We start from the raw sequence: 27532 nt of genomic DNA, 5'->3' as shown, positions 1-27532 counted from the left end.
ATACCTCTTATGAGCTATGACAAGTACCCATCAGAGGTCGATTCAGTAAATAGCATTAATATGTTGTCGTGGAATTTTCTTTTTAGGAGCAAAGTAAGTGAGGACGGAGGTGATGTGAAGCCAGCAAGGAAAGGCAGGAAGTCCGCACTGAAACCAGATCTCTCTGTGATACCTGAACTGGCCATTGAGGAGTCCACCTCAAAAGTTGATGAGAAAGAAGATATTATCAAAGAATACTCAAGTTCGAGAAGGTAAGTACACACTGCTAACTTTAATTACAAGAATTGAGACCATTGAAAACATCAACCGGAAGACTGACCAATCCTATGACTTTAATATCACGTCATATGCAAAAGTCCCGAATTTGAATGCTTCTTTTTAACATCCTTAAATGAACATAAATTTGTATCCTTGTCAAAGTAAATGCACATGTAAATCATACGTCATCAATTGTTTCTATGCACATAAAAGTAAAAAAGAATGCGAACTACATGAAGCAATGTACATGTGAAAATTTTTATATCTCTGCCATTTATGCCTGAAAAAAATATCGACTAATTTCGTTCGTAGAATATTTAAGCCTCTCACAAAAGTTGCCATTTTGCAGATGTGACATTGTCTACCAAGAGTGCAAATTTATGGTCAAATCTGAAAACAGAATTAAGTCTCGTTATATAAGAAAATAGTTAGGAGTCAGGAGAGAGAATGAAACGGCAATATTCATTTCGATATTACAATTACTTTACTTTCTTGACTTTAGCTACGAAACCTACTATAAATTGCATGGCCGCAAAACCTCTGTCACCACAATCATTAAGTCTTCTGACTTAAGTATCTGACATAATCCTCCCATTAATTTCGCCAACCGGTTATACTGCTCGTCTCCTCTTTCCATATATTTCCAGCCTTCGGGTCTCTCTTTCTCTGACTAATGGGCTTTCGGTCTGTCAGGTTTCCGTCTTCCAGTTCCAGCCAGAAGCCTTAAAATATACATGCTCCCCAGGTTGACCCGACACCAAAAATCCGTGCTAGAATCTTGGCTAGAACCCAAACCAGCCGCGCCACCGAGACGCCGCCCGAGCAACACATCTCGCAGCGTTGTATCAGAACAGTCACATGATGAGGACGACGACGCCTCCACGCACTCTAGCGGATTTGAAGTGCAGCCTATCGATCGAATTAGTTTGATGAATAAGACTGATTTTCAGGGTAAACATTTTTATTAAATTTCTTTTATTATTTTCTTATTTGCGTTCAATTTATATTGCGGTGGAACGGAATGGAAGCAAATTTTTGTAACGATAACATAGCGTGATGAACTTTATGGCCAATTGCGTAACGTGTAAACTAGATACGAGCCAAAAATCACGTCTCACGTCTTCCGCGGAATTCGCGGCGTGCTCGAGAATGCTCGCGCAATCGCGAGAATTCCGGAGCTGCCGTCGGCGAAGCCTGGCAAATCCGCGGGAAGTGGCGCGATGGCAGGCGCAGTGTGACGTCAAACGCCGACGAAATATTACAACCTGAAGGCGCGGTCGCTGGTGCGCTTCCATTCCATTCCAGATCATAAATTAATTAATAGTGTATAATAGTGTTGCAACGGAAATGGCATAACGGAAACAGATGTCATAAAATCTTACTGGAAGTGTAAACTAGTGTATACTATACAGAGCTCAACAATACTTTCCAACGGGCTGTTTTTGTTTCATAATTGAAGTGCAATTATTACACAACTACTAAAAAACACGCGCTCTACCGTCAAGTAATCCGCACTAAAGCCTGATCCGTCGCAAACGTTGCAAACTTCCGATTAAAGTTGCGGAAGCAGAAGCAGAGGTCTGTTGCATCACTAGTGTATAACAACGCAATTATTTAAGCTAAGAACAGTAATAGCAATATAAAGCAATAAAAAAGGTGTGATTTTTTCCTTAAAATCATAGTCACGGCTGTGTTGCTTTAAAATCACAGAAAACTTTTCACAACTAATATATTCATTCACACCGCCCTTGTAAGTTCTAACAAGTCGGGTACCTTACCGTGAATTTCCACTGCTTGTATTTGTAAGGAAGAGATATAATATTCGTATGGCAAATGTTAGTTTTTCTTGTAACCGCTAAAACGACCGTATTACTGTAAATCCATGGTATTTACTTATTATTAACTCTGCTACAAATGGTACACGTATTCCTAATTTTCCTTAACACAATCAAGTATAACAAATTAACCTTAACAAAAATCAGTAAAACAATCAACAAAATCAAAAGTGGTAAGTTCACTCTACCTAAAAACCAAGAGTCGGCAATGTGGTGGGTCTCAACTTTACGTGCCGGAGTAAAGCTATTTAAATCGGGCCATAAAACCTGCCAATAATTGTCTGGGACAATTCATTTGATGACTTAACGCCATTCCTGAGTTTAAATTGGAGATGAAAGGGGATCGTTCATCATCAATTAAAGGTACAGTAGTAAAAAGTGTCGCGTACTGGTCACTCATTATTAACATAGAGAGCGAATGTCAACGAACCAGGGCAATGCGTGTGTTAGCATCGTACCTCATATGATATATATTTTTGTTTTTTTAACTTATTCATTGTCCAGCTTGGTCTTCTTTTTGTTTGCACGTTTATTTTTTGTTTGCACCTCTAATAACTAATATTCCAATTAGGTTCACCTGACTCTGCTGAAATACAAAGCAACGTGTCGCCGGAGTCCATAGCTTCAGACGCTGTTAAGCAACGACGATGTAAGTATAAGCCCGAAAATCGACTTTTCTTTTAAGCAAAACCGTTATTTACTTATCACCTTGCTACGTTGTCGCTTTAGAATTTGCTTAAAGTAGTATGGTACCATATTTTAAGTTCAAGCTTCGAAGTTAACTAAAATATCACACAACAATGGAACGGTTGTGTCATTCTTTTGCGCAAATTATCTAAAATCGCAGAAAAATGCCTTATTGTGCTGTTTTGGAGTGCAAAATTGATAGCCGTACCAAAAATATTATCCGTGGTATTATTTCAAATCATCGGTAAGTCTTATTTGAATAAATTTCAAATTTTCTGTTTATCGAAATAATTTTTTTGCTACAAGAAACGAAAGTAAAGCTTACCCCTGCAAAATATTCTCTTCGTTTTTGCAGAACTAAATAAATAACTCCAATTCGCGAACGTTCAGCAATTAACCACTAGATGGCAGCACATTGATTGAAATTAACAACAGTGTAACAATGTAATATCAAATCATCGCAACTTGCAATAATAGTTATTGATGCTATTAAACTTCAACGATATGCCAACAGGGTAAAATTTAAATTATGTTAACAAACCTGAATTTCTTATTTCTTTTTAAATTTGAAGCTACGACCAATCATTATCAAGATTTCGGTGAGTTTTGGCGACATCGGTTCTGATAGTACTCGACACTTAAGGCACTTCCATTGTTTTTTTTTTGTTCCGTGTAAAATATACATAATTTATATTGAGAAACTTTAGCATTGTACTGGACAGTGCTAATTCAAATTTTTACTTTACATCTAAACAGTTAAGACAAACTTTTAATTAATTACATACGGTTACGTCGTTCTAACATCGACATGCAAGTCACATGTCTTTTCATCTTTTCAATTAAAACCAACGACACGTATATCTTTTCTATGAAAACAACCGATAATTCATATTATAGTGTTACTGTTACTCAATTTACAGTGCCGCGGAACGGAATGGAAGCTAATTTTTGTAACGAAATTGTACATAGCATTAATAACTTTATGTCGATTGTGTAACGTACAAACTAAATACGATACGTTACTGCGGAATCTCCCGATATCCTGCGTGATATTTCTCCGGAAAACGCGCGACCTGTTTTTTTTAGCTCATGTCTAGTTTGTATGTACGTAACATAATTGACATAAAGTTAATTATGCTATATGGTTATAAACATTCGCTTCCATTCCAGTCCGCAGCAATGCAATTAAGACTTAAACAGTTGCGAACTGATGCTCAAGTTTGAAATGCCAAACAAATACATTAGAATGAAACAGATTAAAGATGCAATCGCCGACCCGGTAACTCGATTTAGCTGCGAAGCTTATACTTGGAAATTAGTACCTCTAACAGCTAAAGCATTTTAGTCTGTCATTGAAGCTACAGTTTATTTTCAATTAGTTGCATTGTAAGGTCACGTATTGTAAACTGTTTTTTTTTTCTGTGATCGTGATTTTGTCGTGTTATCATAGCATATTACCATTATATTCATTTGCAAATGTTTAATTAAACAAAATATAACAATAATAATAATTAATACAAAGATCGAACACTAAGAAAAATTTCTTCGAACCGGATCAAAGGAATTTTTATTACTGTTCGCTCTTTGTATTAACAATTATAACAAACTAGTGGTAGTAATATCATAAAAAAATTTAATATCATGATAGTAAAACACCATGATATACTTTAAACTTAAAATATAACAATTTCAAAATTGGTGCAATTTAAATAAAATGGTACTTTTGTAAAAAGAAAAATGAACTGTATCTTTGCGGTCGATCTATTTGCAATATCGCGCTAGTTTGACAATTAGGCTTTCAGGCGTGACCAGAAAAGCCTCTGTTTCAACTTCATCATTTTTTTTAAATTTCCCTCATGCTTTATCTAACGCATTTGCGTGCAGTGCGCATGAATCGAGCGAAATCGGAAAGCAAATCCACGCCAAAAGCAGCGCGCATTACTCGAGGAATGTCTGTCGATATAGGTAAGTATTACTCATATTTATTATTTTCGGGTTATTCTATGACGCACTTCAACATCCGCAGAAATTACCTGTGTTATCGTTACTGTCACAAAGCGGCATGAAGATGTCAAAATAATGACATTCTAGCGTCAATTCGGGCAATCGCAAAGTAAATTAAAATTAGTTTGTTGTGACAGGTGTAAGTTTACGGTGTTGCTAGTCGCTAGAGCGACCTCGTGAAATATTTTCATATTTAATAACAATTATACAGCGCTCCTTGCGGTCGAAAATGAAACTAGTGCTTCGGATCGCGTATATTTGTTTTTTCAAACAAACCAAAGAGCTCGCCTTTAAAGGTCCCATTGTCACGGCTGTCTGAGATGGTAAAGTCATCAACCAGTTATATGTAATATTAAGGCGCGTCCCCGAGTAAAACACTGCGCTAGACGTTTTATCTACTTTTTTAGTAGCTATCTAGTCGTTATATAAAAAAATATATAAATACTTTATATTTCTTCCGAATGTTGTCTTCGTATTAACCGATGGATTTTTTTTATTTGAGTAAATGTTTATGAAATCTTCCTATAAAGAGCCCACAGATATGAGAAAAAATATTGAATTTATGCATCTCCTCTTTAAATATGCATCATTTTGATTTGCTATTTACATAAATGGATAGATAAATCAATGATAAACATCTTGGTTGATTTACTTTTTTCGAAAGACCACAAATTGATTTGGGCGTGAGTAAAGTTTTACGAAAGATTGTAAAGGTGTAGTGCGGTAAGAGGGACTGAATGCTCAAGGTCATTCGCTCGGGGAAGCGTCTTAATGCAAACCACACTATTTTCCACTATAGTTACAAAGGTTTTAATTAAAATTTAATTCTTATTTTGAATTTACTAAAGACCATTCCAATTTATGTTACAAATGTTTCGCAGTATATTTTATATTAACAATATGAATTGTTACCAAATTCATTAATTAAAATGAAATTTAATTTACAATCGCGAAAACCTAAGTACTCGAGAATAATTTTAATACAAATATTTTATGGGACCGCTAATGTTGTCTGTCACTGGAAACTGGTGATAGTTACCATGTTCATCTTTCTCGTTAGTTGTCGTTATCAATTACGAAAAGGCAAATGATACAACTTAATTCAGAGTTGTCAAATTTTGACTACTTACTTTAAAACAAGTATTGATTATATAAGAAAAATAAGTGTTTTTTGTCATGGAATTGCCCTTTTGGTCCTTGCAATGGTGACGCCTCGTATTGACTTATCAATCATTGTTCGCCTTGTGTAGAAGGTTAGTCTAAAATTAATACAGGGTCCGTCCCAAAAGTATCGAACATTTTTTTTGGGAGTGTTGCCGAACGGCGGGAAGCGCTCCGCTTGGCAACAGAAAGTGGTGGGGGGATCTAGCCGATACAGCGCGACCGGTCCCAGTTGGCTCCGAGCACTTGGAGCGGCAGGACGTGCGTTCGCGTAGAGCTCTAAACGACACCTCGTCGAAGTTTTTAAAAGTAGCGCGATGACGGATCCGTTAGAACAGAGGTACGCAGTGAAATTTTGTGTTCTACTCGGCAAAAATACTGTGGAAACCAACGAGATGATTAAACAGGCCTTCAAGGACAAAGCCTTGTCCGAATCCTCGGTCAGGAAGTGGCACAAGATGTTCCGTGACGGAAGGGAAGAGGTGACCGACGAAGCCCGCTGGTCCCGCAGCCTCCCTACAGTCCTGACGTCGCTCCGGCAGACTTCTTCTTGTTTCCCAGCATCAAGTCGAAGCTCAAAAGCAAGCATTGGGGCACAATTAAGGACATCCAAGAAGCTACGACGAGGGCGCTGAAGGACCTACCCGTTGACGTCTTCCAGGGGGCCTTCTGGGCATGGAAAACTCGCCTACAAAAGTGCATCGATGCTGAAGGGTGTTATTTTGAAGAGTACTAATGTATGGTACCGATAAGTTCAATAAAAGTATTTTTCCTGAAAAATGTTCGATACTTTTGGGACGGACCAGATAAGTAACATAACGACGATTCAAATATAACTTTGTCTGGTCCTATGACAACAATTTCGTTGGAGGTGTTTTTCGAAACTGTCAAATAATGTATATAAAGTATATGGAGTATAATTTCCCTTACAGTGAGCACTTCAGAGGTTGGGTCCCCCTCGACAATCGGAAGCCCTGCTCGTGGCCGCCGCGCCTCGTTCAATCGTGCCTGCGAAGCGCTGCACACTCCTAAGGGCAGGCGTACTTCTACAGATGTTAAAGTAAGTTATTGCGTCTGGATTCAAATCTTTGTGAAATTACTCCACTAGTTTGTTATAATTATTATATAAGGCTTCTATCAGATTGACTGCATGTTTGCAGTTAATGCGTGAAGTCGTTATCAACTTCATGCAATCGTGGTCTCGGCTGCATGTAGTTGACTATGACTTTACGCATTAAATGCTTGCAGTCGAAACTGATTTCATGCAGCTGAGATCGACAACGAAATTGGGCGAAATCCAATAAGCCGGATTCATCCGCTAATTTGCGGCGGTAGTTAAAGGTGGAACACAATAAAAAAAGATTCATCGAAATCGGTTCACAAATGCCGGAGTCATCGCGTTACATTCACACACAAAAAAATACAGTCGAATTGAAGACCTTCTCCTTTCTTTGAAGTCGGCTAAAAATAACGTTATTGTCAGCAGAAGGGTGAAAGTGACAGCCCGCAAGGGTCGCCAGTGGATTCTGAGAGCTCGGCCACCCCGTCTCGTCGCGCCACGCGCCGCACCTCGGTGCAGTCAGCTACTAGCAGCAAGGTCGATACTAGCAAGGTCGATGCTAGCAAGGGCGATACTAGCAAGGTCGACACTGGCACCAGTAAACGGTTAGTACAAGCTTCCCTTTCAGTACTTACAGGGACTCAAAAAGTAAAATGTCATTTAAGCGTATCTATTAATTATTAAATTCGGTCCGTACAACTACGATAGGAAGACGAAGGATTTGTCCTAATACAGTCGCAGCCGGCGGGAGCTGGTCGGACGAAGCTTCGTTTATGCAATAAGAGCGAAAATGTTGTTTTTTCAAAGGTGACAGACATCCCGGTGGCATTAATGCTCTTGTCTTTCCGGTTTATTGTAAACCCGCTGTTTTTACTTGACTAATTAATTATAAATTAATTAACTTTTAATTTTTTCTCTATTTTCAGATCAAAAAAATCATCGTCCGTAGAAGAAAGTAAGGATACGAAGAAGAAGTGATGTGTAAATTATAATTTTGATTATTTTTATAGTACAAGTTATTAAGGTTGTCAATTATGTTTGTTTTCGCATTTATCGAATAAAAAAAATATTTAAAATAAACCAATCTTTTTATATTTACTATCAAATTATCAACCTACCTGTACGTTATATCCCACTGCAAGTCTTAAACCTTCTCTAGGCAGAGGACAGTGGGCTATACATGGTCTTTAACGCTGTGCTAACGCGGATCTTTTCAATTTTGTAATATGAAGGAAGAGTTTAAATATTATATGTAATTGCACATTGATATATGGGAAAAAATGAGGATAAAATATTGTTTTGTTGTGCTTTTTTTCAATATTTAATTTGGCGTTAAATAAAACAAAGGAAGTACATAATTACTAAAATACTCGCTTTTATTGTTAGAATCAGTCAATGTTGCTTACACTATACATTATAGTTCTGTCTTCGGAAGAAATAAAGGCACAAGAAACGAATTTTAGATTTGGAGATGTTTCTGATAAAAATTAAAATATGGTTACGTTTGATATTAAATAGCTTATTAATGTTATAAATACATACCATGTGTTTTATACAAAAGTTTCATTTAAAAATATCATTATTGCATACAAAGGGTATAACTAATATAAATGCGACTTTTAATAATTGACTCATAAATAGAACTCTAAGGCACTGTTGTATTCAGTTGTGCCTTTTTTGTGTTATTATATTGTAATTAACTACATAATAAGGGCACCGTTCCATACGTTACTAAGTAAAATCCTTTTATATTAGTGTTTTTAACATAATAAACGTCAAATATGACTTTTTATAGAAAATAAATCGGATTATTGATGTCAGTTGCGCCCTTTGAACTTGCAGTATATTCAACCATTATTGAGATGTATTTGTACTAAAAAAAAGTAAATTGATCTTTTTTCCTGATTCTGAATATGTATGTAACTCAATTTTAATAAAAATGTTAGTTGTGTCCTTTTTCGTTCCGAGGGCAGAGTTGATAACATTCAAAGATACTACACGAGTGCCGATTCTGACCATACATAAATCTGCACTCTTTTGAAATAGTACTGTTCTAGTAAATTAATAGATGATGTTAGGAACTTCACGTGTCAAATTAAAAAAAAATGTTTTAACATGGTATTTGTATCGCGGTCCAGATTCAAAATGATTCACAAATTACTATGGGGCACTAATTTTGTACGTATTTTTCAGTAGAAAAGTCGTTGAAAACTAACTTACTATAGTCAACAGAATCAAAATAATTTTCGGTAATGGTAATTGAGATCTCGAACATGTACAATATACCAAAATTTGACAGTATTATATACACACAAGAATAAGTTAATAAGTAAATGCAACAATAGGGAAAGCGCAAACAACTATCAGCTGCGAGGCGTCGTAGAATTCACAAGTAAAATTGTCAATCGACTGTCCACCTTATGTCTATTAGTTACAGATCTCCGATATATAACACTTACATGATAGCTAAGTGACATATCATTATAACCTAATAGTTATTGTACATTCCCTATATTATCTCACTACACGTTATTCCCAACAAAATTTGAACTTTCTATTTAATTTTACGTTTTGTCGTAACTTTTTAAAGATCTTACGTGATGTATTGCGTCAAAATTCAGGTTTTGTCTTTCAAGTACGTCATTTAAATCAACTTTAGAAGGCAGAATTTCTTCGGAACGTTTCTCAATTTTATGATCAGTTATTAGAGCTTCACAAATTTCTTTGTCTTCAGGAGGTAGTAATAATTTTTCTGTACAGTCTACTACTTCTCTTTTTTGTCTAGGAACAGTGTTTTCATTTTCAAAAACAACTTTAGCACCATCAACATTTTCTAAGTCACCGTTATCAGCTTCTAAGATTTCTCTCATGGGTTTATTTGCAATTTGGGCAATTTGTGCTTGAGCTTTTATTGCGATTGGAAGTGGTATATTATCGGCTATATTTTTCTGCATAGTCGATTTTAATTGTGAATCTTCGCCTACTTTATACGACTGGGGCTCATCAGGAGAGTGTAAGTGAAGTTTTTGTTTTTCTACTTCTTGATTTTCATTTTCAACAAGTTCTTTATTCGGTATAGCTTGATTTGGCACGTTATTAGGGGCTAGATTTTCATTTTGAATATTATTGACTTGTGCATTAGCCACTGGCGGAATATCAGCTTGTTGATTTCCTACGTTTGCAGCTTGGTTATTCAAAAGTGGTTTTGCTACATTAATAAATTGAGCATTTGCATTAGCTAACTGGTGTCCTTCATTTATAGGCACATTTTGTTCAGGTGGTTTAATTACTATATTGGTAGGTTGTCCAATATTTATGCCTGGTTGTTCAGGTATAACGTTAGATTGTGGAATTGCTACGTTTGCAGTTTTAATATTTTCAGGTTGCTGGTTAATATTTGGTGCTTGGGCATTAACTGGAGGAGATTCATTCATTTGGTTAACAGGTGGTTCGGCTACATTTTTGACAGCTTGGCCTTGATTCGCTGCGTTTGCTGATTGAACGAAACCTTGAACGGTTTTCACTTGTTGTTCTTTTTCAGGTTGAATATCTATTTGGTTTCCTGCGTTTATATTTTTTGCTATGTCATTTTGAATATGAGCCAATGGTTGCGAATTAATTAGTTTTTGTGCTATAGGAATATTATTATCAATGTTCGCCTTTGGGCCGGAGTTTTGTTCATTTTGTTGAATTTGAATATTTTGATCGTTTACATGTTGCTCTGGCACTTGATTTATACTTATTTGTTGCTCAGCCATATTGCCTTTAGTTTCCAAATTTTGTTTCTCATTTATTTCGTTAATAGCGACAATAGATTCTACAGCCTTTTTGGCGATTTCTTGAACGGCTTCGTTAGCTATTTTCTGTAGAGGTTCAGATTCTTTATTCCCTGGTTGAACATCGACTGGTTTATCAGTGACTCCGCTTAAACTCTGTATGGCTATGTTTGCAATTTTCTGTATACTTTCAACAGCCAATTTTTTAGCTTCTACGCTGTCCACCTCGGGTTTTTCTTTTTTATTCTGTTGAAGTTCTTTTTTAGTTTTAATAATCTCATCTAAAATCTCTTTCTGCTTTTTCATCATCTCCTTTTGTTCTTCTCCGTGCTGTTTAATAGTCTCAATAAGTTTCTCTTGTTTCAATATATCAATGTTCTCTTGAGTTTTTTCTTGTATTGTATCAATTTTTGCATTTTCCTGTTTAGGTGGCTTTTCTGCTTTGTTTTCAATGACATCTCCGTTACTTTTAATTTCATTCACTTTAGATTGTACGTTCTTTTCATTGTCTTCAATTGGTTTGTCGGCAACTGGTCCTACTGGTTGAAGATTTGTTTCGATAACTTTTTCTTCCACTTTTGAATTTACAGGTTTTATAACCGCTTCATGTTTTTCTTTAGACGCCGATCCTGGTGGTAAAGGGTTGGGTGGTTGCACTTCTGAATCCTTTTCTACTACAGCTAATACTTTATCAAGTTGCGGTGCAATTTCCTTTACATGTTTGCCTCCGTTTACACCTGAAATTATTTAAATAAGTACAATATCTACTACACATCATATTAAACTGGTAATTGGGATAGACTTATTTCTATTATTGAGAATGGACTTGTTTCTATTGGATAATTATATCCGTAGATATACGGTTGTCAGTTTGTATCGTTTCATCTTCTACCAATGTTATGTACATACAATAAACAGCACATCCAGCTACATGCTTTTGTTTGAACATCTCCTCCAGTGCAACGGAACAAGATCTGTCAATGGCCCATTTTTATTTTTAGTTTATATTAATGACTTACCTAGCCTTATGGAGGGTATAAAACATGAGATAGTATTGTTTGCTGATGATACTTCCTTATTATTTAAAGTTAAAAGGCACCAATGTTCCTACGACGATGTGAACAATGCTATATCTAAAGTAGTTGATTGGTTTGCTGTTAATAACCTACTTCTTAATGAGAAAAAAACAAATTGTGTGAAATTTACATTACCCAATGTTAGAGAGACGGTTACAAACATTGTAGTTAGAAACGAAAAATTGAATCTTGTGGATACAGTTGTATTTCTAGGTATAACGTTAGATGCTAAATTGCAATGGGGTCCCCATATAAGTAAGTTGTCAAAACGGCTTGGCTCTGCAGTGTACGCGATTAAAAAAATAAGGAAACTTTCAGACGTCGAAACCGCTAGATTGGTTTACTTCAGCTACTTTCACAGTCTAATGACATACGGCATTTTGCTTTGGGGTAATGCCGCCGATATCAATAGAATCTTTGTCCTGCAGAAACGTGCAGTTAGGGCAATTTACAATCTGGGCCCCAAAGTATCTTTGAGAGATAAGTTTAAGGAAATTAACATTCTTACACTAGCCTCACAGTACATTTATGAAAATGTAATTTATGTTAAAAGGAATAGTAATTTATTTATGAAAAATAGTGACAGACATAACATTAATACGAGGAATAGAAATAAACTAGCTTTTCTTGATAGTCGTCTTCACAAAGTCAAAAAATCATTTAAGGGGCAATGTATACGCTTCTATAACAAGATTCCGGTTGATATACAAAATTTGCCTTTCACGAGGTTTAAAACTATAGTGAAACAAAAACTTTATACTAAAGGTTATTATACAACTTCTGCGTACTTGGATGACAAAAATCCGTGGTAGTAACCCGTTTAGCTCATGAAGGTAGTCTCGATCTCTGATGTTTCAAATAAAAAAAAAATATTGTAAATGTTATTTACAAAGAGCAACCCCTAGAGTTTCTTGCTCATTCTTCTCAGGGGAATCTGCCTTACGAATGAGCGGTAGAGTTTAACCATTGTGACGATTTCAAGTGTAATAATGCTTACCTATGAAATAAAGATTATTTTGAATTTGAATTTTGAATTTGAATTTTGAATTTGAATTTGAATTTGAATTTGTAGCTTGATGTGCTGCCGTCTGTATTAGACTTCTGTGAATTAGGACATAGTCTATTACGCCCTATGCCATATTGACTTGAAAAGTATAATTTTTTTCTGTAACAATAAGTTTTTCCTACAATCTCTATTCTGAAACAATAAAACTTACCAGACTTATCCCATTTTTCGAAAAAGTCTTCAACGATCTTGTCAATGCGCTCCTGGGTTAACTTGTCATCGTACTTGTCTACTTGATTCTCAGCCGCTTGCAGGTTCGCGTACGTGCCCAGCACCATTATCACCAGTCCTAAGATTACTATACCCTGAAAATACATCGTATAATGTTAATGGCTCGTGAGACAGAGCTATGGTATTTCTCATACGCCTAGAGTACTGTTCCCAACTCAATTAACACAAGCAAATAATTGTAAGAACTTTCCATTTCTTTGCACAGAAATTATGTTCAGTAACGTCTTATATTGTCTATTGCTGTAAATAGGAGTTCCCAAAGGTCCCTTCCTGAGTCCTATAATTATCTAAATTCATTAAACTTCTTTTGTCCTTTAGGACGGTGATTTCTAGTAAGCATGTGAGTTGTAAATAATCACCATTACCATTAGTTGTTGAATCGAAAATATTACTTTGGTATCAAGATACACTATCGACTTGTTTGTCCTTAAGAAAAAACAAGTTTAATACGCAGCGTCGTCGATAGAAAATATGGCGTCCGTAACTATTAATAAGTAATCTAATACCACTGTTTACATACCTTTGCCAAAATTCTCTCATTAGTATTTTTAAATGTGACATTAACAAAACATGCAGCTGGGAATACAACGCAAATCAACACTCCAATAGTGGATCCAACAAGGCCCAATACCAGCTCTATGTTCGGTATAAGTAGACTTATAAATAATGTAACTGCTATGATTGCCACTGTGATGCAACGGAATGTCATTTCTGGTATAGAATGGTTTATTATATGGTCGTGATGGGACGCATGCACCTGAAAAAAGGAGGTATATATTAAAAACATTGTTTCTTTATAAAGTGAAATCGAAAGAAAATGTAAAGAAGCCTCTCCACACTCGCACGCGATTCACCGCGCGAAGCCGCGAACTACCCGTGACGCATGAGTGTGGATCCGATTCGGATATTCGTCGCGCCGCGTTCGCGGGTCGTTTCCGATTGTTGTCGGTATTTTGTCTAGCGACAAAGGATTCGCGAAGCGCGATCTTGGCGTGAACGCGATAAGGCTCCACATTCGCGTGCGGCTGAGTTGCCGATAAGTAAATGGCGCGGACGGTTGTGTCTCTATTTTTATTGTTGACTATTTGAACGTGCTTAAAATGGCCGGGGATTGGACAAATGAACTAGAACTGACATTTTTAGATTGTTCCAGCATTTCTTTTTAATAACGTTTCTTTTTTCTTTATAAAAGCATAATTGTAAATCGCTAAAGCGCAAAGTAGTCCCGCAGCTGCAACAGCAACTTCGGCATCCATCTTCATTAAACGCGCGAATTATACTGTGAACCAGGCGCGAACCGCTGCGAGTGTGGAACTGTGGTAGTTCTTGCTGCGATCGGCACCGCGATTCGCGCCGTGAGGCCTAAGTAGTATAAACAAATTTGTGACCCATTCGTCTGACGGTGCTTCATAAGCGGCATAGAATTGATTTTAAATCCGTGCTCATAACTCTGTACCATCAAATTAGGAACTGAAAAGACTATTATTTAATTTATTATTTATTATTATATTATTTAACTGCCTCCGTGGCCGAACGGTTACCATACCGGACTGCCACGCAGAGGTCCCCGGGTTCGATTCCCGGGCCGGGAGAAATATTTGTATGGCCTACATTTATTTCTCTCGTGAGTTTGGGTGTAATTTGTGGTTGTCTATGTGTGTGTCCATGGCACCCGCGACACAGGGTTTCCCTAGTGTGGGGCTATGTTGAGTGTGTGCGTTATTATTATTATTATAATAATTCTATGTACAATTATAAGAAAAATAAATTGTTTATCTAGCAGAAACGACTTCAAAAACCATAGACAAGTAGAACGTTATTTTAACTTGAATCTGTAGAATACTGAAAGCAGAACGCCGATGTTACCAATTCCAATTAATTATTTAATTGATTATAGATGTTAGTAGAATAACGGCACAAAATTAAGTAGCTAATTAAACGTGTATATATATCTCAACCATCTTGAGGATATTCTCAATGAAAGAGTGTATGAAAAGTATGACGGCGGTGGAGAAAGCGAATGAGGTATGTCAAGTAGTTCAAGTTAATAAATTGTTCCACTAGTTCTATTATCATTGAAATATAATTTAATAGAACAATTGCGACAAAAAGTCCCAATAGTTCTATAATAGGGCTACTCAATAGAACTAGTGGGAACGAAACCGCCAATGGGTGACAATAATAAATCCAAAATATAAATCCGAAAAATCAAAACCCAACTTGTTATATATTTTCTACATAAATAATGTTTCAGCGAAATAAAATTATTATTGTATTTAATGTATGTATGCAAATTACCTTCTTGTAAAGAAACGAGTAAAGACTAGCTCTGCAAGGGAAGATGATGAGCGGGAAACTGAACGCTAGAGACATGACGAAGCCCATCTTGATGACGTCATTCGCCATTGTCGGGCTCAAACTCATTAGGATGTTGCCTGAAATTTAAAATAACCATAAATACAACGGCAGAAATAGCTTTTTTTTATAATGTCTATTGACGGGACGAACAGGTCGTGCGTCTGATGGTAAGCTACACGCTTGTCCATAACAGTTGCAGTGCCACTCAGAGCTTTAAATCGCAAAGATCTGAGGGGCACTGCCACTGCGCCCGTCACCTTGAGCCGTAAGTTGACAATTCACCTTGCTTTTGCACGCTATGAGGGCTTATCTAGTCAGGTTTTTTTCAAAAGCGGTAGCACCCCCTGGACAGCATCAACGCACCCCAAGTGTTCCGACTTGAATACAGACGTAGGACTCTTCATCGCCCACTTTGGGGGACAGGGACCACTTTGTGGAACTATGTCTCAAGAAAAATTAGTTTTCAAATAAGACAGTTGTATTTTTTTTTAACAACTAAAGATAATTCAATACAAATATATTGCACACAAGATCAAAAACGAAAACGTACTACTAGCTGCCTTACTTCTAAATAAGGCTTTTCCATGCAATCGTGGCGTAATAAGTTAAAACTTAATAAAAAACTTAATAATATCTACGCTTGTGGATAATCACAGGTTGGATTTTGTTTAGTCATGAAAGAAGAAGCTTGCTTGCGAGTTACTAAATATAAACATGTGAGCCTTGCTACGTTCCGGGTTTTTGAAGGGTAAGGGTGCTGGTGAAATTACAGGCACATGGGACTCATAAACGTTATGTTTCAAGGTGACGAGAACAGTCGCAGTATCCCTCAGATTTTTACCAAACTCTATGTGGCACCTGTTCAAGGTAGACGTGTGGCGTACCACCAGGCGCACGACTTGCTCGTCCCGTCACTTGATACTCCTATCATAATAACTTAAAATGTATACTAACCGGAGATATTATGCGAGTTAAAAGCAATATAGCCGAATAGTCCAAGCGTAAAGTAGACTCCTTTGCAAATGTTGATAGCATTCTTTGTCACCACATTCATCTTTTCTAACGAGAGTGTTGGTAGCGGTTCGAAGATTTCGAATAGCTGCCTAAAATACATTAAGAGATTTTACACAAAAATCAACTTTTACATTACGAAGTTCAGGTAAAAAAAACTATTCTGCCAAATCATTACTGTGACAACTGCGCTCCGATTGGCCAGCCCGAATTTAAAACAATTGACGGGTGTCGTCAATTGTTTCACTTCAAATTGACCAGTTTAACTTGAACTTTGCTATAATGGACGAAAATTGCAAAATTATATATTTAATAACCGATGAAATGCGATTCCGTTTGTTTTGTAATTAGATGTTTTGTTGTTTTTCCCACTCCACAGGAACAGCCTCCCATTGTTAGAAATATTAGCTTTATTACAATAAATTTAGAATATTTTTGGAATATACGGAGACGTACATATAGGTCAGTTGTCGGCGCTGTACTATTTCAGTTTTCTAATTTGTGATTCCAGCTCAAACGAGAGTTGATATTTAAAAGTGATATAAGGCCCATATGCCTGCTGAGTTGCCAGGATTGGATTAAAGTTGACTTTTGACAAATAGAATAAATCTTTAAGATTTAAGCGCAGGCCACACCGCGAACGAATCAGCTAACTTATTTAGCTCACGTAGTTGCATGCAACCAACTATGCCAGCTATGCTAACTTAGCTTAGCTCACGTAATTGCATGCAAAGCTAAGCTAAGAAAATACATAGTAAGTAGTGACTACGTGCAGGGGTGAATGGAGGCAGAAGGGCGACATATTTTACATAGCTAGCGGGATCGTTGGGCTAATTTAGTTAGCTTAGTTCGCGGTGAGCTGAGCTAAGTTAGCTTAGCTTCGTTCGCTTCGTTACCACGTGGATGCGCGTAGGGTGTTGCGGCGGACCCTACCAACAGATCCGCCGCGGGGGCTGGGGGAGCATCCTCAGAACTTCACAGTTGAGGGGATGTTGTCCTGGCCCCATGGCATGGTTAGCGGACTCGGGGGAGTTCGCTGCCCAGCATGGAAGGGCCCGAGATGGAAGGCTCGTCTGATGTTCGGCGAGCCTTACATTTGGAGTCGGGGGACCGTTGTGTCTCCCTTCTCGGGGAGAGGCTGCGCTGGGCGCGGCCAGCCGCTGGTGGAGTCCCGGACGAGCGATAGCGTACCCGTGTCTCTCTACCCGCAGTGGAGAGGAGGAACACCCCGGGGATTTGGTGCAGTCGGATTGCTCCCCTTCAGGGTTCAGCCCAGTCCCACATAACCCCGGCTCTGCCCCCGCAGGGCCGAGTTAATAAAAAAAAAAGATATGGCCTACGCATTACGGTTTGCTTACTTATATCACGGTGACCGTACGATCCAACCAACTCTCATTGGTTGGATGACTTCACGATCATATGTTTTGAATTAATTATTATTGGGAGGTTTTATAATTCTAATGGCACTAGATTTCCTTGTGAAAAAGTTGCAGGAAAATATGGCCATCGTTCATATGTATGTCTCAAACACTATCAACTTTTAAACATAAATGTTTTCTGTGGCTGTTTGAAAAGCAATCTCAGGTTTTACGAAGTGTCTTATGTTTGTATATCTGTCCCGAGTATTTGTGTGTGTTCGGTATTGTGCAATTTAATTACTCAAACTGATTATTTTCTTAAATATTGTCAAATTTTATTTTTTTAGTGACATTAGGCAGACTGTCGACAATTAATTATGGCTACAATTAATTTAATTTAGAATTTTTGTACCTATATATATTTTAATTGTGGTGTTCCGATTTACGACGGACCATGACAGCAAAATAACAGCGAGGGCTGTGTAATTCGCACAGTTCAACATTTTTAGTTTTATTTAATATTAACTTTTTTTTCATTTATATTATCTTTTGTTTAATGTTTGAAATTTATGTATTTTGTATGTCAAATAAAGCCGATTTTATTTATTTTTATATTTCTGTTATGTTATCGGTTGCCCAATATTGGCCTACAGACACAGGTTCCAGTATATCTTTTTACGAGTATATCTTTGTATTAATAATTATAACAAACCAGTGGAGTAATTGCACAAAAATAAATTAATAATGATATTCATTTGCTACCACGAGATAGTAAAACATCATAATATTAATTACAATCAATATTACAATACGACACTTGACACATATGAGATTTCGTCTTACTGTTTTGACCGACTTACAATAAACATGCTTTGTTCGTATCGTTGTACTTACGTTTGACAGAATAGTGCCATGGAAAATATAGGTACGCATTGAAGCAAGCCTGCTGGGCGCCACATTTCCACTCTTGTATACCAGTCGCCTGACCACAATTGGGACGCTGCTTCTTGTATTACCTGCAACATTAAGCATTACTAATTATCATTACTGCCTCCGTGGCTGAATGGTTAATAAATATCCTGGACTGTCACGGAGAGAAATGTTTGCATGGCCTACTTTTATTTCTCTCGTGAGTTTGAGTGTAATTTGTGATTGTCTATGGGTCGTATTCCAGAACTCTACTCAATACTGAAGTCTGGACTTGAGTATTGCAGTGAGCACTGAAAATCATACTCAAGTCCTTGCCATTAGGGTCGTATTTACAGTGCTTGAAATCATACTCAAATCTGCTCAAATCCTGACTTGAGCATTGAGTAGAGTTCTGGAATACGACCCTAAATCTATTTGTCCATAGCACTCGTAATGCAGGTTTTCGCTAGTGCGAAGCTAAAAAATTTCTTTTTAAATTACAGGCGTTTAAATTTTTATTGAATTGATATTAAATTATTTTTTTTGTGAAATTACTCCACTAGTTTGTTATAATTATTAAAACACAGATCGAACGTATAATTGTATATCAATTTAATAAAAAAATAAATTCAATGAATAGCGACATCTCTAGCCGGGGCTGGTAGCTGTAAAGGTATCTAACTGGGCGACGAAATACTTTCGTAGATTTCTCACAGATGGCGCTACGGCTAAAGTCGTTGAAAAACCAAATACAAAGATACGACAACAAGCACATAGGAAAATTCGTGAGGTCCGCTGGTTCGTTCCGTGTTCCTTAGTTGGCATAGCGTCTGGCACGGTTTGCTAGAAGACGTCGGTTCGAATCCGGCCGGATCGAAGGAATTTTTTCTAAATATTCGATCTTTGTATTAATAATTACAACAATTATAGGCGTTTCAGCTTTACGCTTCTAGCGCTCCCTGGGCAAACTGCTTCTACACAAAAAGAATATGGGCAGACGTGAGTTTCACAATTTTCAGAATTTATCAGTATCCTGCAGTGACGACGACTTGTTTGCCTACTGCCAACATTTGGAAAACCTCCACATTGACGTCACCGAACGACACCAGGACATTTTGAACTTGAAAATACCAGGCTGGGTGTTGGATCCGTTTTCAAATATCAACACAGCAATATCACCTCAGCTGGAAAAAGAACTTATAGAATTGACAACGAACGAGGAAATAGAAATCAAGTTCAAAAATGGCTACCAAGAATTTTGGCTACAAAAACCGATCCCGCAATTGTACCCTGGATTGTCGTCAATCGTTCAACGATTCTTGATAGCATTCCCATCGTCATATTTGTGTGAACGTGGTTTTAGTGCTGTGACAACGCTGCTTACTAAAAAGACAAATCGTTTGCATGTTACCGAACGCGGTGACTTGCGGCTGTTCTTGAGTAAATTGGAACCTGATATCAACAAACTTATTAAACAGCATCAGATTCATCCTTCACATTAGTTTTTATATTAGAATCGATTTTGTTTGTTTTATTTTGAATAAAAGATACTCTGTCTGAATACTATAAAGTTGCGTTTCAATAATCATTCTCATTGACAGGCGTAGTCTGTAAGAGTTAACTTGAGACCTGAGCGCCGTTGTGTACTACCTACTGCGATCAGGTCTCAAGTTAACTTTCGTTGCGGATTATAGTAAAGTTTCGTTTAGAATGAATGTTTAATCTCCGCTAATATAGCTCACAATAATTAATTTAATTTAAAGTTATAGTGGTTTTTAAGTAGGTGAAAAAATGGGGGCGCTAAAAAATAATTTATTCTCAAAGTGGGCAGTAGAAAAAATAAGTTTGGGAACCCCTGGTTTAGTGTCTAGAATCAATATTCTGACGTGTCGAACCTTGTCTATTTACTCCGCAGTAAGTGTGCTAAAGTTAAAATTTGGCACTTAAATATTGAATTGAAGATTCTTCCACATAAGGTGGTCCAAAATGGTACATATGACATGGCAAAATTCTTGGAGAGTGCTTACAGAGGTTTTTAGGGGGTAGGCCTCCGAGGATCCATCGGGCGGCTTCTATCGCCGGGTGGGTCCACGGAAGAGAGTCCCACATAACCCTGGCATGTCATTGAAATTGTAGTGTTATTTAAAAAGAACCACTACTGGTCTGTGGCTATGCCTCGAATGACACAATAATGCAATTTTAAGAACGTCAGAATGTTGGGCACATTTTGTATAAAAATAAGGAACCGTCTATTTATATGGCACATTGTAATGGGGGGTATGCATAATGCATTTTCTTTTGTGCAGAAAGAAAAAAGGTGTTCGTGTAAGATACTGGTACCTTTATAACTAAGCAGAAGTAGAATCCAATAGTGGCTGCACTGACATTGCTTAAACTATCCACATTACGTAGAAGGCCCAGTGGTAGCACGCAGACCAGAGACACAATCACCATTATTGATGTTCTGAAAATGTTTCAAAACTTTTAATTGACTTTATATATAGGCTGACCTCGTTTATTCATCAATACAAAAAACTTGTATGTACATGTTAGTATTTTATACATATACTGGTAGTAAAACATCGTGTTATCGCTGAGAATTCCGCAACGTTAAAGGTGAAGCATGCAGCTTCACAGTGACGTAGTATTGGGGAGACCCACCGATCAGTGAACACCCTCAAGAGTCGGCTGGTGCTGGCGAGGAGACGGGTGAGCGCGGAGGCGCACCGTTTCCTCACTATAGCGTAAAAGTCATCCGTGCGCGCTTATATAAGTAAGTATGAAATCGCTAAAAAAAGCCATTTATTCTATGGCATATGTAGTATGCTAAATGTTTGACTCAAATGTATAGACAGGTGACTTTTCTTGGCGATTTCTGTGGGTACCATAATAAAAATAAATCTATAATTGTATTCTATTTCAGCATATCGTAATCGACATCAATGAACTGAAAAAATCGATTACACATAACAAATCAGCAAGATTCAAAGTTTAAGAATAACACATCAACAATAAATCAAACCTATAAATATCTAATTGTATTATGTAATTGTTTATAAATAACAATGTATGAAAAAATTTTACACGAAAATCTGCTCTTGGAGTACATAAGCTACTTCGACTCAACAATACATAATAATTGAATGCTATCTAAATGTTGTTAAATTTACCCAAATTTCTGCTGTCCAGATTCGGTTTTCTTCCGAGTTTATGAAATACTATACTAACTAACTAATAATTTGACAACAAAGATTTTTGTTAACTTCATCCATTTTCATGGAAAAATCTTGCCTGAAAATTATACTATACCAAAATTATTTCCATACAAAAAATCTAATGGTAACAAAGATAGTTTCCCTGTATTTGGTTTCAGGTGCTGTCCCAGTAAAAAAACACCTATTATACTATATGTAAAAAAAAGGGCGATTTTTATTATCTGCTGCGAGGTGTGAAAACGGCCTACCAAGTTATGTTTGGTCATAATACAATATTCAAGGACCCCGAATAATAAATGTCGGGGAGGTAGAAGGAGGCACAAAAAGAAATATTTGGCCATGAACGATATACAGTCGCCGACACCAGAAGGCAGCGCAAGTACTAGGGAATATATCTGCCCTCCTAATAACTAACGTAATCGACATTTTTCCGAAATTGAGTCATTAACATATTTGGGATCAGCGAAAGTAGATCTACAACCCCCTCTAATCAGTTTTTTTTATTTATTATTATTATTTATTATGAGCTTATACTGTCTCACTGCTGAGCAAAGCCCTCTCTCCCCTCTCTCCACACCTCTCTGTTTTGCGCCACTGAGGTCCAGTCATTTAGGTGCGCATCTAGCTCATCTCTCCATCGAGGCTTTGGCCTGCCGCATGGTCGTTTTCTATTTTTGGGGATCCACTCTGTGGTGGCCTTCGCCCACGACTCATCTGGCATGCGGCAGACGTGACCCGCCCAGTCCCATTTTAGTTTACCAGCTACATATAAATATCTTATTTAGTTTTATAGTTAAGCAAAATGAGCGTAATTGATATTTTTATTAGCAAAAAAACTTTAGGTGCTAATGTCTCGAAACTTACTGAAATGCAAATTCGTTAGTGGTACAAGGACAAGGAGGGCAGATATCTTTGTAATATCTTTAGACAAATGATCGAAATCTTTGGACGAGAAAAGAGCACTTAATAAGATATGGCTGACTGTAGTGTTTTGTTCACCAATAGTTGCCCCCATTCGCTTTTGACTTATGCTCGTGGTCGGTAGATTTAGTAACAGTAGAGCTCTTTGTAAAAGAGTTCGTCCAGGAAAGTACTGCCACCTTACCTATTTCTGCCGCCAAGCAGTAATGTTAGCATTACTACGCAGTAATGCGAACATTACTGCACCAGCACCCTTACACTTCAAACAACAACACCAGCACCCTTACACTTCAAAACCGGGGCGTTCCGGTTTTGAAGGGTAAGGGTGCTGGTAAAATTACAGGCACATGGGACTTGTCAACTTATGTCTCAGGGTGACGGGAGCAGTGGCAGTGCCCCTCAGATCTTGGCGATTTAAAGCTCTGAGTGGCAGTGCACCTGTTATGGACAGGCGTGTAGCCCACCATCAAGCACAACTTGTTCGTCTCGTCACTTGATATTATAAAAAAAAAGGTCTGGTCTTGAATAGTATAGAATTCAAAACAACTTACCTCAAAATATCACTCTGATTAATATTAAACATCTTTGCAATGATCTGTGGCCCGAGATCGCCGACGACAACGAAATATGCGATGCAAGTGCCCATTAAAAAACCGATTATGCCAACCTCCACTGCTAACTTGCCAGCCGGACCAAATACATGAAATGCTAAAGAACAATTTTTTAAGATCCACTCATCAATTTATTTATATTGCTTTTTTGGTCTCTATCATTCAAATGTATGACTATTATTGGACGTAATTAAAGAAAAAACGATCCAATCCACAAAATTATCAAAAAATGAGCTATTTGTACCAAACGGTTACTAAAGTCTAACCTCTTAGATCAGTAAAAAAATTCAACATATAAGCAGAAATAAATATCTCTGGAGTTACATGACATTATAAGTTTTGAAAATAAAACTAAAAGTCATTTCTGTGAGAAACACTTTTAAACTTCAAACTGTGATATCTCGAAAGTGCCTGGATGTGCATTGGATCCTTTTTGTTTAACTACATCCAATTATACCATGACTATCACATATTACCACCTATACTTTAAAAGAAATACATACGTTAAAGGTCGGCGCACATCAGCACCACGTCCTTTCATAGTAGATTTGTGTTTTATATGGTCTACATAAAAATGCTGATATGTCAGCATCAAGTATTCATATATTAAACACACTGTTAGTATCAATGCATATGTTTGCTCATATTGAATGCTGATGATACTTTGTAGTATTATTTATATGGATAAAACACTTGTCATGTTTAACATGAAAGTGGAGCTAATATGTGTTGACAAATACAGTCAAGCTCTTATTATTATCGTATTTATTTTCAACTCTCGCCTCTCCCAAGGCCTAAAAAATTAATTTTGAATTTTTAAATGGGAGAGGCGGTATTATTATTATTATCGTATTTATTTTAAACTATTATTATTATTATTATTATTATTATTATTATTAACACTATTTAATATGACTTGTCATTAGTATGCTTCAGCATCAAGTGTGTGAATGCTTTAAAAAAATCCAATCAGTTCCCAACTTATCTAGAATATTTCAGATTTGGAAATAAAGCAAAATATAAAATCACACTTACTATCAACAACAAATTAATGAAAACACATTTTTCTTCACTAAATTAATATTTTTTGTGACTGTAAAATAACCATGACTTTTCAAATAATTCCTTTTCATTCATATTACATTACTTACCCAGAAACTCAAAATTTCTTCTTCTTGATATAAGTGCAGATTTCAACAAGAAATAGCAACACAATCTAGACACCAGGCCCATGAAGACAAGGATAAGAGTAGCTAATAGCACCCCGCACTAAAGGAGAAACAAATAATTACATATAATGTATTTAATATCATAAATAATAATATTAATAAATCAATTTCATTGTTATAATTGTTTAAATAGTTATAAAAAGTAATATATTTCCAATGTTTTTCTAAAGAAATACCTACACACATTAAAAATTATACTCCTGATAATGTAAATTGATAACCAATTTTATTAAATGTCATGTACACTGTAATGTCATGTACACTAAAAGGTTTTCGCGATTGTTACACATAGGAAATTAAACTATTTTTCCAGATTTAAATCATGCGATTTAAATCTGGTGAAAAACAAGGTGGTTTGCATTAATATTAGACATAACTGGTTGATGATTGTACCACCTCAGTCAACCGTGACCATGGGACCTGTAAAGGGCCCGAAATGTAGCTTTGTTTGAAAAAGCAAATATGCACGATTTAAATCCGGAAAAAGTAGTTTCATTTCCACAGAAGATATATTCTGTTCTGTGTGTGATGTTCTTCTAAAGGACAGTCATTTCGAATTAATCTTAAGTTAAAGCATTTTAGGCTGCTATCAAATGGGCTGCAAGTGCGAAGTCGGTATATACAACTGAATGAAGTCAAAACATACTGCATGCAATTGAAACCAACTGCAGATGACACTGCCTACAAACAGTTATCACCTTGATCCTAGCTCAGAAACTCAGCGTATTACTTGATCTCGAAATTAAGCACAGATTTTACTAGTAGCTTGTCAGAATATTTATGATCCCAAATGGTGACTTTATTAAGGTAATGAACATGTCACTATTGAAATCCTCCATTTTAATTTGTTAACTAACGCATATCAGTAATTTCCAACTATACTCAGTGCTGAAATTTGAGATCGAAAATGTAAACAAAGGTGCCATTGTAAAAAAAATATTTTATGGATTGTGCAAATGTGAAACAAATTTATTGAGAAAATTATGTTTATCATTAACCATCATGTCGATTAAACTCTTAAGTAATTGCTGCCTCATGCTGTTTCTAAAAAAATTAAGTTGATTCAGATACATAACAAATCATATATTCTCTTAAGAATGTCATTTGCTGCTTTTGATTCTTGGACTATTGTTTACATCAACTGCAGCTGACGCTTGCAGTTGAAGTCTTCACTGCATGCAGTCGAAGTCATGACTGCATGCATTAACTGCAGACTTGCAATCCATCTGTTAGCAGCTTTATCTCTTCCGTCTTAAGCAAAAGTTTAAACAGAAACTAAGAGAAAATCAAAACTAAGCATACTGGTTAAATAAACACAACACTTATTGTTACTGAAATAAGAAGAGTTGCATACGTCGATGTTTTGAGAACGATTCAATATATATGCCAACCAAATTCCTGATACAAAAATGGTAAACAAAAAATAGCAATATTAAATAATAATATGAGCTAGATAAAGCAAATCTATATAAAAATATTCTTGTAAGTGACATCATATGAGATCTTTCTCATTGTTTATCAAGATAAGTTTAGGCAACGTATACAAAATATATTTTCACATCTTACCTGTTGGAAACAAAAGGGCATAGCTAGAACTCCCACTCCTATTATACTATTGGCTAAAGTAATAGATTGGCCTGTCGTCCCCATGTCTGAAAATGTATTTTTCTACATAAATTTGAAATTGCTCGAAAAATCAAATCAATCACCACAACCCCTTAGAAGATGGAAAAAAATCACAACACGTCTTTTCCCACATGTTATTTGTCAACTTTGATTTTTTTTTTTCCATAAAGGAAAAGGCAAGGGTTTTACACCATACAGCCAAGTCTTGGTACATTATTCTTTTTTGGTAGGTACATGAAGTTGAATTATATTTCTGTAAATATGGCCGCCACAAAGAGGATAGACAATTTGAGGCGGCGTGCTTGGATTGACTCGGGATTCCTTAGAACGAGCCGATACGGATATTTTAGTTCGAGATTCGTATAATTTCGCGTTTTAATCTTCGATTAAGGCACAATAGCACTATCCTATTCCACTTTAAACTAGATTTCACAAAATAATTGAAAGTCAAAATAAAAACGACACTTTTCCCTCCAAAAGTAGAGGTGGGTGATAAATAACGTCACGATGAAAAAATTACGATGATCCGCCGTCAAACAGTGTCACCGTGAGTGACCGTGACTCATTCCGAAGGAACGACGTTCCAAAGTCACATAGGTATTCCTCAGTTCCAATAGCTATCCCCGTCACTCACATCACGACATAGGTATTTGATACAATGCGCGATCTCCGTTCCGTGGTGACTGATCACTGAGTGCACCACTCGTTGTAGTTCTCTTCAAATCGGGCCATTTCGGCGATGGGAGTGTATGAAATAGGATCACTTTCTTTGCTCACTCACAAGGGTCGTAGATGCTTATTACTACTAGAAAGGGCGGATGAAAAAAATCTGCGGCAGTTATTATAAACCTATTTATGTACAAAGTAAAACATTTTTGTATATTTGTTTTATTATAGGAAGAGTTGGTATTTTATATTTATGTATAATCTACTTTGTATATTCTACTAGAAATATAATTACATTACATTATTTGCTATTTTTAATAATCCAAAGATTCGCATTAAATAAGTAAAAACGCACACACTCAACATAACGCACACACTCAACATAGCCCCGCACTAGGGAAACCCTGTGTCGCGGGTGCCATGGACACACATATAGACAACCACAAATTACACCCAAACTCACGAGAGAAATAA

General features: G+C 36.6%; 2 protein-coding genes across 3 annotated transcripts in view; one reads left to right on the top strand and one right to left on the bottom strand.

Annotated features, from left to right (window-relative positions):
• LOC113234108 (protein ELYS) overlaps window positions 1–8064 on the top strand; it is a 47514-nt gene extending 39450 nt beyond the window's left edge. For both annotated transcript variants that reach the window (XM_026469364.1, XM_026469363.1), the window contains exons 33-39: window positions 87–251; window positions 1004–1209; window positions 2665–2742; window positions 4665–4745; window positions 6878–7005; window positions 7432–7610; window positions 7932–8064. In XM_026469364.1, the coding sequence (XP_026325149.1) occupies window positions 87–251; window positions 1004–1209; window positions 2665–2742; window positions 4665–4745; window positions 6878–7005; window positions 7432–7610; window positions 7932–7983 (889 nt within the window). In that variant the 3' untranslated portion in view covers window positions 7984–8064. The remainder of the gene's footprint in view (window positions 1–86; window positions 252–1003; window positions 1210–2664; window positions 2743–4664; window positions 4746–6877; window positions 7006–7431; window positions 7611–7931) is intronic.
• A 328-nt stretch (window positions 8065–8392) lies between these two features.
• Window positions 8393–26509, bottom strand: LOC113234063 (putative sodium-coupled neutral amino acid transporter 10). The gene is made up of 10 exons (XM_026469300.1): window positions 26333–26509; window positions 24689–24806; window positions 23478–23634; window positions 21131–21254; window positions 18776–18897; window positions 16467–16615; window positions 15453–15589; window positions 13675–13911; window positions 13075–13228; window positions 8393–11518 (listed from the first exon to the last, which is right to left on the bottom strand). The coding sequence occupies exons 1-10, from the start codon at window positions 26414–26416 to the stop codon at window positions 9570–9572; spliced, it is 3231 nt and encodes a 1076-aa protein (XP_026325085.1). The 5' UTR covers window positions 26417–26509; the 3' UTR covers window positions 8393–9569.
• Between the last annotated feature and the right edge of the window lie 1023 nt (window positions 26510–27532).

The sequence above is a fragment of the Hyposmocoma kahamanoa genome, unplaced genomic scaffold (genome assembly GCF_003589595.1).
Source record: "Hyposmocoma kahamanoa isolate Upper Pololo Valley unplaced genomic scaffold, ASM358959v1 81, whole genome shotgun sequence".
Taxonomy (NCBI): Eukaryota; Metazoa; Arthropoda; class Insecta; order Lepidoptera; family Cosmopterigidae; genus Hyposmocoma; species Hyposmocoma kahamanoa.
This window is presented reverse-complemented; position numbering and strand designations above follow the sequence as displayed.